General features: G+C 41.6%; 2 protein-coding genes across 5 annotated transcripts in view; one reads left to right on the top strand and one right to left on the bottom strand.

The window, feature by feature from the left end:
* Positions 1-17,664, top strand: part of SMYD3 (SET and MYND domain containing 3) — a 781,274-nt gene that overhangs the window by 13,133 nt on the left and 750,477 nt on the right. The window lies entirely within an intron of this gene.
* Positions 14,477-14,849, bottom strand: LOC309849617 (large ribosomal subunit protein eL39). The gene has a single exon (XM_082702366.1). The coding sequence runs from the start codon at positions 14,829-14,831 to the stop codon at positions 14,676-14,678; it is 156 nt and encodes a 51-aa protein (XP_082558492.1). The 5' UTR covers positions 14,832-14,849; the 3' UTR covers positions 14,477-14,675.

The following is a 17,664-nucleotide window of genomic DNA, read 5'->3' as shown; positions in this document are numbered from 1 at the left end:
TATTAGATTTCTGGTCTTTTTTTTCCTGCTTCAAATTTTAAGCATTTTTTTTTTAAAGATTTTATTTATTTGTTTGACAGAGAGCACAAGTAGGCAGAGAGGCAGGCAGAGAGAGGGGGAAGCAGGATCCCTGCTGAGCAGAGAGCTCCATCCCAGGACCCTGAGATCACAACCCAAGCTGAAGGCAGAGGCTTAATCCACTGAGCCACCCAGGCGCCCCCAAATTTTAAGCATTTTTTTGTACATTATCAGTATTAGCCTTTTTCTTTGATAAATATTGGAAATATTTTCCCTTAGGTTGTCTTTTCACTTTGATTATGATAGAGTAATTTACCTGTGCTTTTTGTTTTTTTTTTTTAAGATTTTATTTATTTATTTGACAGCGAGAGAAATCCCAAGTAGGCAGAGAGGTAGGCAGAGAGAGAGGGGGAAAGCAGGCTTCCTGCTAAGCAGAGAGCTTGATATGGGGCTTGATCCCAGGACCCTGAGATCATGACCTGAGCCAAAGGCAGAGGCTTAACCCAGTGAGCCACCCAGGCGCCCCCCCCCCCATGCTTTCTTTTAGATCTTGTATATTTTATTTTATTTGAGAGAATGTGTGTGCACATGTGTGCCTGAGGAGTGGAGGAGGGGCAGAGGGAGAGAGAGAGACTCTTAAGCTGACTCCCTGCTGATTTTGGAGCCTGTTCCTTGGTCTCACAGCTGATCTGAACTGAAATCACAAGTTGTGCGTTTCACTGAGCCACCCAGGTACCAGGTACCCAAGAGCTTGTATACTTGAAATCTTTACATTTAGATCTCTGACTCTTTTTTTTTCTTTTTTTTAAGATTTTATTTATTTGAGAGAGAGACAGAACAAGCAGGGGAAGAGGCAGAGGGAGAAGCAGGCTCCTGCTGAGCAGAGCCTTAGGCATGGCTAAATAGCCAAAGGCAAATGCCGAACCCACTGAGACACGTAGGCGCCCCCATTGCTGATTCATTTAGAAATTAGTATGTATGGGGGCGCCTGGGTGGCTCAGTGGTTTGGGCTGCTGCCTTTGGCTCGGGTCATGATCTCAGGGTCCTGGGATCGAGCCCCGCATCGGGCTCCCTGCTCCGCAGGAAGCCTGCTTCCCTCTCTCTCTCTCTCTGCCTGCCTCTCTGCCTACTTGTGATCTCCGTCTTTCAAATAAATAAATAAAATTAAAAAAAAAAAAAGAAATTAGTATGTATGGTATAAGGTATGGATCTATTTTTTTTTGTTTTGTTTTAGAGAGAGAGAATGCAGAGTCGGGGATGGAGGGGCAGAGGGAGAGTGAGAAAGAATCTTAAGTAGGCTCCATGCCCAGCACAGAGCTGGATGTGGGGCTTCATCTAACAACCCTGAAATCATGACCTGAGCTTAAATCAAGTCAGATGCATAATCAACTGAGCCACCCAAGTGCCCCGGTATGAATCTAATTTTACTGTTTTCTAAATGGCTATTAATCCCATCACTATTAATAAAAAAACGTTAGAGCAAATCACTGGGTCAAAAACAGTGTTTGTATTATAGATCATATGCTAATTGGCTATAACTCTGAGCTTTCTATTCTGTTTCACTGATTTGTATACTTGTATTTGTATCACACTGTTTCAGTTACAGAGAATTATAGAGAATTTAATAGCTGGGGGTACTCATGTCATCTTCAGATATGCAGTCTCATTTCTTTTTTAATTTTTATGCCTCTCATTGTTCTTTCCAGGCTAATACACTCTGAGTAATGCTTCCAGAGTAATGTTAAACAGTAGTGGAGGTAGTGGGGCTTCTTGTATTGTTCCTGGTCTCCCTGGGGCTTATTAAGTAAGATTCTGGATTTAGTACTGAGGGACATATATTTTATCATGTTAAGGAAGTATTTCCATCTTTTTTTTCAAGAGTTTTTAAACTATTTTTCAATTTTTTAAAAAATATTTTTCAATTTTTCAGTTTTTTCACTATTTTTTAAACTATTTTTCAAGAGTTTTTAATTAAGAACAGGTGTTCATCTGTGGAGGGTCATGATTTTTTTGACTTATTAATGTTTCACTATAAATTTACTCAAGAGACACTATAGAACCAACTTGTACATAAGTCTTCTTATATTTCAGGCTTGTTTATTTCGGTAAAGAGCATCATTAAAATAAAACTGTGTTGTACCATGAAACATTTTTGTATTTTTTAAAGATTTATTTATTCATTTATTTGACAGACAGAGATCACAAGTAGTCAGGCAGACAGAGAGAGGGAAGGAGAAGCAGGCTCCCTGCTGAGCAGAGAGTGGGATGTGGGGCTCCGTCCCAGGACCCTAGGATCATGAATTGAGCTGAAGATAGAGGCTTTAACCCACTGAGCCACCCAGGCGCCCCTCAACATGAAATATTAATCAGTGGGGTGTTTATTGCAAATTATTTCCCCTATCCCAGTCTTGTCTAAAATTTTCAACAGCTTAACCAAATAAAGATGAAGGTTTTTTTTCTCTTTCTTTTTTTTTTTTTTTAAAGATTTTATTTATCTGATGGAGAGAGACACACAGAGGAAACAAAAGCAGTGGGCAGTGGGAGAGGGAGCAGGTCTCCTGCCAAGCACGGAGCCCGATGCAGGGCTGGTGACCTGAGCTGAAGGCAGACGCCCAATGGCTAAGCCACTCAAGCACCCCAAGGTGAAGTTTTTAAGATGCTAGTAGTGGCACCTGGGTGGCTCAGTGGGTTAAGCCTCTGCCTTTGGCTGAGACTGAGTCCCACATTGGGTTCTCTGCTTAGCAGGGAGTCTGCTTGCCTCCTCTCCCTCTGCCTGTCTCTCTGTCTACTTGTCATCTCTCTCTCTCTGTCATTGAAATAAATAAAATCTTAAAAAAAAATAAGATGCTAGAAGAGCTAAGGATAGAATGAGTTGGATTGTATCTCAGAAACAGTCTGATCTATAACTTTTGGACAGGAATAATCAGTGGATGCTAAAATTAGTGTGCAAAAGTATGATCAGAAATAGGTATTTACAGTGGTGCCTGGGTGGCTTAGTCAGTTAAGTATCAGCCTTGGGTCAGGTCGTGATCCCCGGGTCTTGTGATGAGCCCTGCGTTGGGCTCCCTGCTCAGCTGAGGGTTGGCTTTTCCCTCTTCCCCTCCCCCTGTCTGACCTTTCTCTCTCTCTCAAATAAGTAAATAAATAAAATATTTTTAAAAAACAATCCATAATTTTTAGTCTCCTCACTAGATACTTATTAAGTGTAAGGGAAGAAATATAGTAACTTCACAGTAGAATAAACTTAGCAGGTGTCACTTTAACCAGGTGATCAAAGTTAATAACACTAATAATATGACATCGAGATGGTATACTTCCTGATACGCACTGAGCACGACACAATGTCCTTTCTCTGATGTTAGATGTCAAAAATGTAACCTGAATTTAATTATGAGGGAACATCAGAGGAAACCAATTTGAGGGGTAGTATACAGTAACTAGGCAGTACTCTGCCAGTGAATCCAGGTTGTGAATGACAGAGACTGAAGAACCTCTTCCAGATTAAAGGACACGAAGGAAGCACAAAAACTAAAGCCTGCCAAGTATGATCCTGGAGTAAAAATTGGACATCAGGGTGCCTGGGTGGCTCAGAGGGTTAAGCCTCTGCCTTTGGCTAGGGTCATGGTCTCAGGGTCCTGGGATCAAGCCCCGCATCGGGCTCTCCGGAGGCTCAGTGGGGAGTCTGCTTCCCTCTCTCTCTGTCTGCCTCTCTGCCTATTTGTGATCTCTCTCTCTCTCTGTCAAATAAAGATTATATTTATAAAATCTTAAAAAAAAATTGGACATCGGTGTGGGCCACCTGGGTGGCTCAGTAGGGTAAGTGTCTGCCTTTGGCTCAGGTCATGGTCTCAGGGTCCTGGGATCGAGCCCCACATCAGGCTCTCGGCTCGGCGGTGAGCTTGCTTGTCCCCCTCTCTCTGCTTTCCTGTCTGCCTCCTTGTCTGTGCCTACTTATTAAGTAAATAAATAAACATCTTTAAATTAAAAAAAATTGGACATTAGCAGGACAATTGATGGAATTTGAAGTCTATAGTTAATAATATTGAATTGGTGTTAATTTGTTTTGCAGTTAAGCTTATTATTGAAGACTATATACATATCAGAGATCATATTTTTTAAAGGATTTTATTTATTTGTCAGTGAGAGGGAGAGAGAAGCACAAGCAGGGGGAGCGGCAGGCAAAGGGAGAAGCAGGCTCCCCACTGAGCAAGGAGGCTGATGTGGGCCTCAATCCCAGGACCCTGGGATCATGACCTGAGCTGAAGGCAGGCGCTTAACCCACTGAGCCACTCAGGCATCATCCTGAAATTACATATTTTTGAGTAATCAAGAACTGTTAAAAAAGTATACCTTATATTAGATGGTAAAGGAAGTTTTAAGAAATCTCAGGTAATAACAGCTTTGTTCTCTGATTATAATGCAATAAAGTTAGAAATTATTAGATTTAGCATTAAGTTTTTGATTTTGATAATTGTTCTTCGGTTATGTAAGACGTAAGCCTCATATGATGTCCTTGTGAAGGACAAATGGAATTCTTTTTCTTTTTAAAGATTTTATTTATTTATTTGACAGAGAAAGAGAGATCACAAGTAGGCAGGCAGAGAGAGAGGAGAAAGCAGGCTCCCAATTGAGCAGAGAGCCCCCATGTGGGGCTTGATCCCAGGACCCTGAGATCGTAACCTGACCTGAAGGCAGAGCCCTGACAAATGGAATTCTTTACTCTTTCTTGCAATTTTTATTATCAATCTGAAATTATTTCCACATGAGAAGTTAAAAACAAAAGTTATCTTTTTGAGGTAGATAATGGATGAAGTGACAGACTGGGGTTTGCTTTAATATAGTTGGGAGATATTGGTGAAGAGTATAGGTTGTATAAGATTATCCATGTATTGATAATTTTTGAAGCTGGTTGATGAACGTGTGGGGTTTCATTATACTATTCTCTACTTTTGGGAGTTTCAAACTCTGTATGAGAAAAATAGAAGAAAAGAAAAGATAGAAGAACTGTCCTCAAATGTCTGGTTATTATTACTATTTTTTAAATATTCTGTTTTTATTTATTTATTTGACAGAGATCACAAGTAGAGAGACAGGCAGAGAGAGAGAGGGAGAATCAGGCCTCCCACTGAGCAGGGAGCCCAATGTGGGGCCCCATCCCAGGACTTCAGGATTATGACCTGAGCTGAAGGGAGATGCTTAATGACTGAGCCACTCAGGTGCCCCGTGTCTGGTCATTCTTGATTACTCATATTGAAGAATGAGGCACTAAAAAGATTTAGATTGAAAAAGAACAACTCTGGGTGTTTGTTCAGATTCTTGCCCAGTGGGTATCTATATATTTGGTCATCTGGTGTCTCCCAACTGTCAGGTTATTCTCTTGGACTGGTCAGTTTTTCTACAAAGGGCTCGTATCAGTTTTGGGGATCAGAGCAGTAGAATCACTGAATGACAAAGGAAAAGGATTATAGAGGTTAGACCTTACATAATTGTAGGAATTGGTAAAGTTGCTGTTACCTCTGAATTGTGTGGGCCCTGTAGTCAGTGGAACTGGCAGAAAAAGCTGGATGTCACGTTGGGAGAAGCAAAAACACATTGGAATTCAACTGGAACTAATGAGGACAACTTGAAACCTGTGTCTGCCTGTCACTGCCTTCCCCTCAGTGACACCGATGACCTGAGGAAATTGCTAATGCTCTTTGCCACAGAACTGTTCACGTACTGGGCCCCACAACTTGGAGAAGGTTCAGGAAGAGATACCGTGGGGGATGGAGGAACAGAGGGCCTGCCTGCTATCCCAGGCCAACAAGGCAAGCCATTAGATAGTGACAGCATGCACAGGCTGCAACAGTACTTGGTACCCTACACAAGGCTTATACACCCTAGGAAGAGGATGATAATGGTTGCTTCACTTCTGCCTTCCAAATCGCACACATCTCTTTTGGTCAACCTTAACTCGGAGTCATACAGAGAGGAAATTTGGGGAATTGTAGTTCCAGTTTGCTATGTCGATAGACTACAGAAGCCACCGCTGTTCATCCCTTGTCACACATGCATACCTTTTAACCATTTTTAAATTTTTTTAAAAAGATTCTATTTATTTATTTGAGAGAGAGAATGAGAGAGAGAGTATGAAAGGGGAGAGGGACAGAGGGTCAGCAGACTCCCCACCAAGCAGGGACCCCGATGTGGGACTTGATTCTGGGACTCCAGGATCATGACCTGAGCTGAAGGCAGTCGCTTAACCAACTGAGCCACCCAGTGGCCCCTATTTAACCACCCTTAACCATGCTTGGTGACAATATTAGGTTCATTCACCCAACTATCCTGTGCACAACTGAAAGCACATGGTCATTCTCCAAGATCCTGTCTACTACGTTGGCCAAATGACGTTAAATGAGGATGTGAAAGGAAAACAGCACCTTTGCATCTCCCATATCATTGATTGTGGCAGATGTCCTCGAGCAATGCAGTATTGGTTTTGGTTTACTGTTTAGGTAGGTAAAGGGAGTTCCAGTGGCTTTCACATGCAGTTTATACTACACTGGTCATTACTGTATGGGTAGGAGATTAGAGGGGTTGCTGCTTTTTTTTTTTTTTTTTTTAAGATTTTATTTATTTTATTTTTTAAGGTTTTGTTTATTTTAGAGAATCTCAAGCAGACTCCATGCTGAGCACAGAGCCCAATGCAGGACGCAGTCCCATGACACTGATGTCATGACCTGAGCCAATATCAGGAGTTGGATGCCCAACCGACTGAGCCACTCAGGCGCCCCAAGAGAGGGGATTCTGACAGTTGTTAAGGATGTCTGTTCCAACTGTGCTTTCCGGCAGAATCTAACTGCACGGTGGATTTGGGATCTGTTGGATCCACTCTGAGATAAATCTGAGCCCAGTCTGCATTGATCCTCTGATTTCCATAAGCTACTGTTCCTGAAAGTTTGGACCAAAGTGGTATTTTGAGTCTTCCGGAATTAGCTCTGGTTTAGAGCCAGTGTCTAGTAATCCTCCTGAGGACTGCTTATGTCCTCTTCCCCAGTACAAAGTCATTGTTATAAATGGCTGTTGATCTCTTTGGGGAAGCCTAGGAGGAAAATTTACAGTATCCATATTTGGCTCTGTGGTAGAATTTTTCCTGAAGGGACCTGACCTTCTCTTCATTCCAGAGACTCTGGGTCTCTGAAGTGGCTCCCATCTGGGGATTGGTAGAGGGGCCACACCTTTACTTTTTTGGTGGTTTAGATCATACTTCTAGAGTTTTTCCACTCACACTAATCAAGACCTCACTAGATTGCCCATCTGTTTCAGTTCTAGGGGCACTGATTTCTTAGCCAGTGACAGAGATCTCTGCAGTTTAAACCTTTCTGGGTACTGTTTTGGTTGTCATTATTGTGTTCATTCCCACCTTGTCTTTGGTGAGTAAGTGCTGCCACTTGGTCCCTGACCCCACAGGATCCCATTATCTGCTGCTTAATTTAGGGAGTCAGTTTGATGGCAGGAGTTATACCACTTTTATTCCTGACCTATGAAGTCTAGCCATCCCGGAGCTCTGAAAGGTGGCCAGGGTTCCACTCGTGAATATATTTATCTTAGCTTGGTGAATGGAATGTTTCCTGGATCCTTCCAGGGACATGGTTGAGAGTAAACAGGTCTTCATACGAAATCCACTCAGTATTCTGATCTCCTTAAGCCATTAGGAAGACCTCAGTACCCAAAGAAGTTTTGACGTTTCATCTTCATTTAGTGTAGGTTACCTTTAGGTCTAGGTTTCAGTAAACCAACCAAGCAAACTATTAGGTGTTCCTAGCTGCTTGAGCCAACCTGTTGAATCCACAGTTTCTGCTTAGTGCACCCCTAGCAATAAATTCATCCTAATCCAGCATTGTCTTCCTCCTGAATCCAAGACTCTGAGGATCCTTTCCCGTATGTGCTCCTCAAGTTTTTGTTGATATAAATTGCCAAAATCTTGCAGTTCTTTTGGTGTGTGATGAATCTCCTAATGAGTCACAGTTTTTTTCCCCCAGAGATCTTAGTCATCTGCCTGACAGTGTACAGGAGCGGAGGTGAATGGAGAGGGAGATGCAGGGCTCAATCTCAGGACTCAGATCATGATCTGAGCCAAAGGCAGATGCTTAACCGACTGAGCCTCACAGGTGCCCTACACTTTTTTTTTTTTTTTTAAATTTAGTGCACACCCAAGAGGGGGAGAGGGAGAGGGAAGAATCTCAAGCAGACTCCCTGCTGAGTGTGGAGCCTGACTCAGGGCTCCATCTCACAAGCCTGAGATCATGACCCGAGCTGAAATCAAGAGTTGGAAGCATAATTGACTGTGCCACCCCGCTGCCCCAGTGGGCCGTTGTTCTCTGCTTTATTCTTTGGGGTTAGCTGGGACTTGAGTCATGGATCTGAAGCACTGAGAGATGGTGAAGGTAGTTCCAGAGCAGGTCCAGCGGTCCTTCACAGGACACTTACCATCTGGGGGACCATTGCAGGTTCTTCAGGCAAAGGGAGACCACCCTCTTCAGGGTGTTTTTCCTGGTAAAGGAAATTCAACAAAATTTAGGAGTTTAAGGCATCAGGTTTCATGGGTTTGCATCCCAAATTTAGGGTCCCACTCATGACCAGTTTCCTAACTTTAAGAGTTAAAACACATGTGTATGGAAATTCAGTTTATGTTATCAGTTCTTGGGACACCAAGTGTGGTCTGGGGATCAGCAGCAGCATTATCAGTGGGAGCTTCTTAGCAAGGCAGAGTTTGTGCTGCAGCACAGAATTACTGCATCAACATACGTTTGCTGTGTAGAGTTTCAGGGTATCTGTGTCGCTTGTGTATTTACGTTAAACAGATGAATGGATTTCTGTAAGTATTACAGTTCTAAGCAGCCTTGTTATTTGATAAATATTACCTTTGAATTTTTTTTGGATGCTATGATTTGGTTTCATGTTTAATTCTGTAAATGCTACGTCTGAAATTTTTGTTGATCAAGTTTTAGATGATTTCCCCTTTCCATCTGGGAGTTCCCCATTTAGACTCTAACTTAGATATGATGCTCCCTCTGGTGGACAAGGGGGTAAAAGCACACAGACATTTTTCAGTATAGTTTTCAGCTATTAAAACTCAGCATCCCTGAGTGGTCTATCTTTATGAACGTCCTTTCCAAACTGTTCTCAACTTCTTCTTCTTCTTTTTTTTTTTTTTATTAAAGATTTTATTTATTTATTTGACAGAGAGAGATCACAAGTAGGCAGAGAGGCAAGGAGAGAGAGAGAGGAGGAAGCAGGTTCCCTGCTGAGCAGAGAGCCTGATGCGGGACTCGATCCCAGGACCCTGAGATCATGACCTGAGCTGAAGGCAGCGGCTTAACCCACTGAGCCACCCAGGCGCCCTGTTCTCAACTTCTGACATTTAGCATAGCTTCTGTTTTGAATTTGAACCAGAAAAACAAAATTTTGTCATAAATCTCTAGAAAACTCACCATAATGAAAGAACACTGGGCAACTTGATAATGTAACAGTGTCTTAATAATGACTTTGTTACTCATGTTAAAAGCAGAAACTCATGTTTGAAACTAGTAGTCAGGGCCTCCTGGGTGGCTCAGTTGGTTAAGCATCTGCCTTCAGCCCAGGTCATTATCTCAGGGTCCTGGGATCAAGCCCTATATTGGGCTCCCTGCTCAGCAGGGAGTCTGCTAATCCCTCTCCCTCTGCCCAGCCCTCCTCCCCCGATTCCCAACTCATGCTTTCTCACTCTCTCTTTCAAATAAATAAATAAAATCTTAAAAAATACACCAACTAGTAGTCAATTGAATTTGTGACAGTCTGAGGGAGAATTGTGCCTATTGATCTATATTTAAGTGGGGTTTATTACTACAAAATATTTTGTACAGTGAACTCCCCCTTAAATTTTGTTGTAATAATTACTTGTTAGGATAAAAATAATAAATGTGATTTTGTGGAATAACCTTTTCTGTTGTGTCTTGTTCTCATCTTAGAACTCAAATGGTTGCTTCCCCTGTAACACAGCTGTATTTCTAAATAGTCTCTGAAAAGGCACGTAACCCATGTGATAAACATCTCAGACAGTTTATTTTAAAAGTAAAAACTCGGGGCACCTGAGTGGCTTAGTTGGTTAAGCATTGGAGTCTTGCTCTTAGCTCAGGTCTTGGGAGTTCAAGCCCATTTTGGGCCCTGTGCTGGGCATGGAGCCTACATTTAAATAAATAAATAGTTAAAAATAAATAAATAGTAAAAATAGACAAAGTCATCATTGTTTAAATACAGTAAAATCAAAAAGTATCCTTTTAAAGTTGTAGCCATTTTATTTTACACATGGCCTATTCATGTTTAATTTTAAACATTTAAGGGTATTTATAGTTCTAGGTTAATATTGATTTTTTTCCCCCAGATTTTATCTATTTATTTGACAGAGAGAGAGCAAGGAGCAGGGGGATCAGCAGGCAGCGGGAGAGGGAGAAGCTGAGCAGGAAGCCTGACTCAGGACTCCATCTCAGGACCCTGAGATCATGAACTGAGTGGAAGGCAGACGCTAGACTGACTGAGCCATCCAGGCCCTCCTGACTTTTTCATTCATTACTTTGGTTAAGAATCATAATGTTAGGAAGTACCCTATTTTTTATTGTTTTGGTTTTGTTGTTAGTTGTTGAGGCAAAAAAACCAGATAAGGGGGAAAAGTTACTTTGATCAATGGATTTGACTTCATAAAAGTAAAAAACATCTGTATGTCAAAGAACTGACTTATAATCGAGAAGCCAAGAAACTGAGGGAAATATTACATATCCTTACTACATAGAAATCATTTATAATTTGTGAAGTATATTTATGAAGTATTCCCTACTTTCTGGGGTTTTTTTCCTCTTTGTCTTTGCATAGTTCTGATCTTCAGATTTTTAGAACCTGGGAGAGATTCTCTTCTGATTCATTGGTTCACAGTGTTGGCTCTACATTGGAAGAGATTTCTCTTCTGATTCATTGGTTCACAGTGTTGGCTCTACATTGGAAGAGATTTCTCTTCTGATTCATTGGTTCACAGTGTTGGCTATACATTGGAAGCACCTGGAGAGCATTAAAAAAGTATTAGTGGATGGTTCCCACCCCAGAGATCTGACTTAATTGGTTTAGAGTGTGCTTGAACGTGAAAATTTTGAAAGCTCCCCAGGTTACTCTGAAGTGCAGTCTGATTTGACAACTGTCTTTCTATTTCATCCCCTCCTTTGCATCTTAATATTCATGGGCTAAGGTGAAATTGTCACAGTGGGGTTCATTCAGGCTGCTCATGATATCCATAAATAATTCTGCATATTGAATTTCAAACTGGACATTCCATTAGTATGTTCTGTTCACATTTAAATGATTGTCGTATATAGGGCAGGCACGTATTAAATTGAATTTGTAATTGGAATGGTTGTGATATTTCCCACAAATTTGATGAATATATAAAAATTTAATTCTTACTAGTGTTTTTTAGTTACTGTGTTTACCTTTTGTTAGGAAGTAGATGCTAATTAGAAAGATTTATGTTGTACAGGTGATCAAGAAAAGAATGCTTAGATGTTTAAGTAATGGTTTCTCTGGGCAATTTAATTTTTGTTTTGCCTTTTTACTGAATATTATTAGATAGCCTGTTCAGGTGCTGAGAACATAGCTACCTTATGCAAGACATTCTTTAAGTCTATTAATAAGTTGTTTTTCACTTTTCTTGAAAATTTACTTGCAGAATTTTGAAAAATATCCAGATTTCTGGGCAACATCTTTAAACGCTACAGGAGAGGCTGATGCATAGCCTGAGTTGAGACCAAACAGGATAATGGTGAAAATTATTGGTACAGATAATGACCGTGGGAAAATGCAAATAGACCATGGGGAAATGCATGTAGATTGTCTGGTAGAGCAGTAGTCTATATTGGAGTGTGTTTGTGTTATAGAGGAGGTTATAGGGGAGAAGGTTGGAATAGATTGTGTAATACAGGTGCCCTGACAACCAGTCTAAAGAATGTGAACTTCACGGTAACCGGGGTGGCTCAGTCAGTTAAGCATTGCCTTTGGCTCAGGCCATGATCCCAGCATCCTGGGATTGAGCCCTGCGTTGGGCTCCACAGGGAGTCTTCCTTCTCCCTCTGCAGGGCTTCCCCTGCCCGCCACCGCTCATGCTTTCTCTTTCTCAAATAAATAAATAAGTCTTTAAAAAGAATATGAACTTTATTTTGTAGTTTGTTGAGGAGCCCATAAAAATTTTGAGTAGCAGTACGAAGTGCACAGAGTTCTGGGAGATTAGTGCAGCAGTACTGATCTTGTGAACGTGCTTGAGGACAGATGGGGGATTCCAGTTAAAAGAGAATTTGCTTTATTCTGGGTGTTGAAGCAGGGAAAGCCTGAATTGGTAGGGTGGCGGTAGCTCAAATAGAAGATAGGTCGTTTGAGAGAAGAGTTGACCCGATTCACTGAGTGATTATCAGGTGAGAAAGGAGTGAAGAATGAGTGTGGGGTTTTGAGCTTGAATTGTTGGAATAATGGTGATACTATGCTGTTTGAAGTCATTGGTGTGGGTGAGATCTCTGGCTGCTGGTGAGGACCCCGCTTAACGAAAATCATGTCTCAGGATTGGGAGACAGAAAGCTTTTAATTAAGTTAATATTTCCCCCCTTTTGGCTGAGGTTTTACTGTCTAGGTGAGTAGGGTAAATAATTTAATCTGTGGAGCCTCAATTTTACTTACTTTGAAATGAAGCGGGCTTGGAATGAATGGACTAATTTCCGGCGTCCTTTTTAAGCTTTTCTACAATTCTTGAATCATTCCTGTGTTTCCCGCCTCTTCCTCCTTTTTGTAATAGGTTTAGATATAATTCATATATCATGCCATTCACCCATTCAAAGTGACACGAAGTAACATACAATTTGCCATTTTATCCATTTTCAAATCTATAATTAAATGACATTAAGTACATCAAAATGTTACGCAGCCATCACCACAATTTTAGAGCATTTTCATCACCGTCCAAAGAAACCACCCTGTACTTTAAGCCCATCTTCTACTCTAAAGGAAAACATTAGGATTAAACCCTTGAATTTAGGCTCTTTACCACCTGTTTTATAACCAGATGAGTTCACAGCCCTCTGGAAAGCGCTTCCAGTTCAAATCCGTCCTTGCCATCCTGACCACTAGATGGCAGTGTGGGAACACCACTGGAAGAGTCTGGGGGTGGGGGACTCCACGTCTGTGTGTACCCTATTACACTAGGTGGTCCACGATTACCTCTGTCTGTGGCTGTAGGTGTAGTGTGTGATGCAGGCAGCTTCAGAGGACTGAAAGCCTTCCACTTTAAGATTTTGCTAATGCAGAATGTTATCTTTCCAGTTGACCATGTTTTCCAGGCATTGAAACCTCTCTACATTCCCGTCTGGTTTCTGTTTGTCATTTGTTAAATGCAGTGACTCTTAACATTTTCATTGTTCTCACAATACCTGTGAATCCCGCTCAGTCTTCAAGCCAGTTTTTTGTTTGTTTGTTTGTTTTCGATTTGTGCCCCTTAGTACCTTAGGTCTCTTCACTCTTCCCATTGCTTTTCCTTCTTCCAACCAGCCCTGAGCCATGGGCCTTCTCGAAGATAGTGATTCTCAACTTTGACTGCACTTTGGAATGACCTGTGGAGTTTTTTAAAATCCTGATGCCCAGGATACACTCAAGAGCTATTAAACCAGAATCTTTGTAGGTGGGACCCACACATCATTATTTTTTAATCTAAATTACCTTCCAAATATTTTTCTGTTTTCCTTTATCTTTTAAAAAAATCTTCCTTTATCAGGACACCTGGGTTGCTCAGTTGGTTAAGCAACTGCCTTCAGCTCAGGTCATGATCCTGGAGTCCCAGGTTCAAGTTGGACATCAGGCTCCCTGCTCAGTGGGGAGTCTGCTTCTCCCTCTTACCCTCCCCCACTCATGCTCACGCTCTCTCTCATTCTCTCTGTCTTAAGTAAATAAATAAAAATCTTAACAATTTTTTTTTCTTTGTCAACTGAATGAGAAGTCATCACATAACCAGAAAAACCATGAGAGACTCTTAACTCTAGGAAATGGAGAGTTGCTGGAGGAGAGGTTGGGGGGGGGTGAGGTAATGGGGTGAGGGGCATTAAGGAGGCCGCCTGACGTGATGAGCTCTGGCTGTCCTAAGCAGCTGATAAATTGTTGAACACTACATCTCCAACTAAGTACGTACTCTATGTTGGCTAATTGAATTTAAATAAAAAAGTAAAAGTTCAGAATATGGAAAGATGGAAAGAATAAACTTCTTTTATCTGTAAAAAATGAACTTATTTAACTAGGTTCACTGTAAATTCACGATATTTTAGTCTGATGTCTCTACTTTCCCAAGTGGTGCACGAGTAAACTTTTTTTTTCTTTAATAATCTTTTACTAGTTCTTTTCATTCTTTTTTTTTTTTAACAGCTCAAAGGCCTCACGTTTATTACCAAACCAACCCACTGGTGCAGAGCTATAGTAACAGAAAAATCTTTCACTGATAAATGGTATCTATTGGCCAGGCAGAAAGGTGTTTACAGGGTGATGGAATAGAACACATGATCCTCAAGTAGCTTAATTAAATACGTGGTGCCAATTAGGTGTGTCATCGCGTGATGTGGGACGCCTTAGAGACCCAGCTTGGTTCTCCTCCAGTGCCTCCTCTTGGAGTTGTACCTGATTTTATTACCAGTTTTCATCCGAATCCACTGGGGAATGGGACGATTCTGCTTTTGTTTCTTGGCCAGGAATCGCTTGATCCTGAAAGTCTTGTGAGAAGACATGGTCAATTAACAGCGCGCAGCCAGTTCTTTTCATTCTTAACTTGGAAGTGTCTCTGTCTTTGCTCCATTCCTGCTCCTACCACCCTAGTGTAAGCTCCCATTTCTGTCCATGCTCTCCAGCCAGAGACTATCAGGAACATTCTTGTAGTTGAACAAATTTGGGTTTACTAACCATGGAGAATTATGGGCTGTTTCAGAGAATGTTAGAAGGGATTTATTACAGGATTTGGCTTGTGTTAGGTGAATTGGGGGAGGATTCAAGGAAGTAGGGCTTCACTCTGGATTGGATGCCATCAAGAAGTGGGTGTAATTCCGTGATTGAGTACCCTAATAAATCCTGCCTAGCAGGCAGGAGCAAAGTGAGGCTAGATCTGATTGGTAAAGCAGTCACCATCACTTGTAGGAGCCAGGATGCGGGATCATTTTTGTGGCTTGGATAGCATTCACGTTTTGTCCGTGTTCAGACATGATTCCAGAGAGGTCCTGTTTTTGTCTTGATCCATCCTGGCCACAAAGTGGTTTTGTCTGACATTGATGCTCTGTGAGATCCTTCATATTCATCAGGAGGACAGCACCGCCTTGCTGTGAGTGACAGCCAGCGCCTGATGACACAGGAGCGAAGCCATAGAGCCAGGCCAGCTCTGGCAGGTCGGGACAGCTCATTCCTAGAACCCTTAGCTGATTCCATCTTGGTGTAAATCTTCCCTGCTTCAGTCTGCTCTGTGAACTCCTACTGTATCAGTCTTCCTTGTCCCTTTACCAACTGTCTTAGCTCATCACACATAAATAGTGATTCTTTCCAGCTTGGCCCAGCTCTGGTCAGTCCTGTTTCCTGGTGTGTGCTGTATTTTAGCCAGACTGGTTCCCTCAGTGCCTTGTGAGGCAGTCATGCCCTCCCCTGCTTTGGCGCTTTCCCTTGTGTTATCTTTGCTGGTTCTGTGAGTTGGAGCAAGCTACTTGACTGCTTGGAACTTGGTTTTCTTCATCTTGTTTTTTTTTTTTTTTAAGATTTATTTATTTGAGAGAGGGGAGGGGGAAGAACAGAGGGAGAGGGAGAGAAAATCCCGAGCAGATGCTACGCTCAGCTCAGAGCTTGTCTAGGGCCTCAGTCTCATGACCCAGAGGTCATGACCTGTGCCACGACCACGCGTCAGTCGCTTAACCGACTGAGCCACACAGGCGCCCCTGAGCTTGGTTTTCTTCATCTTGAACCCTGCCTTTCAGGGTTATTCTTAGAATTGAAAGAGGTTGTAACACAAATGAAAGTATTTGATATACAGTGGGCACTTGTACTTCATGAATGTTCTTTCTTTGTTTTACTTGTCATTGATTTCCTTCATTGATTTGTGGCATTAGGTAATACTACATAATTTAGCTCTTAATATGATTGTTATTAGGTTATTTCCTATTAATTATGTCCCCTCTGGTTTTAGCCTCTTTGAAGACAGGGATCTAGTCTTATTTTTCTGTGTGTTTCCAGAACCTAGCACTGTTCTGAGCATACAAAAAGACACTCAGTAAATGTCTCCATGACTGAGGTTTGCAGGGTTATCAGAGCGCTGTGTCTACAAATAACATCTGAGACATGTTCCTGATACTTTTGGAAACTTTCTCCCTCCCTTAATTAATTACTACTCTTGGTCAGTTTGTACTACAGGTTGAGAGAGTTTGGTCCACAGGCTGAATTCTTGGTGTGAAAACAGTAATTCCATGTAGTCACCTAAAAGTTTATATCAAAATAAATATTTAGAGATGACTGTTTAATTCACCTATTAGAAGTGACTTAAAACTCAAAGAATATAAGTGTTAAGCATAGATAAGTTCATATTAGTGTACTTTTAGTCTTTACCTCAGCCTGCATATGGCCAATTACAGACAGAAGTGAGTTGCATTTTACATAACTATTTAAATAGTTATTTATAATTTTTAATATTATCTTTCTTTTCTCTGTATCTCTGAGTGGCACAGATGAACTCTCTAATCTACTGTTATTTTTCTTAATGATTTTTAGAATGCCAGTTTCCTTATGTAGGTTCCTCTGAAATGGCTTTCTTTTTTTTTTTTTTTTTAAGATTTTATTTATTTATTTGAGAGAGAGAGACAGTGAGAGAGAGCATGAGCGAGGAGAAGGTCAGAGGGAGAAGCAGACTCCCCATGGAGGTGGGAGCCTGATGCGGGACTCAATCCCGGGACTCTGGGATCATGACCTGAGCCGAAGGCAGTCGTCCAACCAACTGAGCCACCCAGGCGTCCCTGAAATGGCTTTCTAATAAAGTAAATTTCTCTTCTCTCTTTTTTCTTTCTCTCTAGTTTGTTTTTAAAATACCTTTATTTATTTATTTTTAAGATTTTATTTGTTTATTAGACAGATATCACAAGTAGGCAGAGAGGCAGGCAAAGGGAGACAGGGGGGAAGCAGGTTCCCTGCCAAGCAGGGAGCCAGATATGGGGCTCAATCTCAGGACCCTGGGTTCATGACCTGAGCCTAAGGCAGAGGCTTTAACCCACTCAGCCATCGGTGCCCCAACTCTTTAGTTGTTTAATCTGAGCCATTTTAATTAATCCCTGGGCTTCTGTTTCCTCCTTCATGAATAAGGATAATGTCTACCTCCAGTGGTTTTAGGAGAATTCTATGAAAGAACAGACAAGAGTGGCAGGACAGTGCCTGGAATCAATCTTGTGTTGCTTCTCAAAGCAGTGCCCACCATTCACCTGTGTCAGGATTAGCTTGGAGTGAGGCTTATTAGGATCTGTTTTCCTGTGCTTCTCCTCAGAATGTCTACGGTTTTAGACACAGGAATCTACATTCTTACCAGCTACCTGGGTGATGCTG

Source organism: Mustela nivalis (genome assembly GCF_964662115.1).
Source record: "Mustela nivalis genome assembly, chromosome: 16".
Taxonomy (NCBI): domain Eukaryota; kingdom Metazoa; phylum Chordata; class Mammalia; order Carnivora; family Mustelidae; genus Mustela; species Mustela nivalis.
Note: the sequence above shows the minus strand (reverse complement) of the source record. Positions and strands in the feature narration are given on the sequence as shown.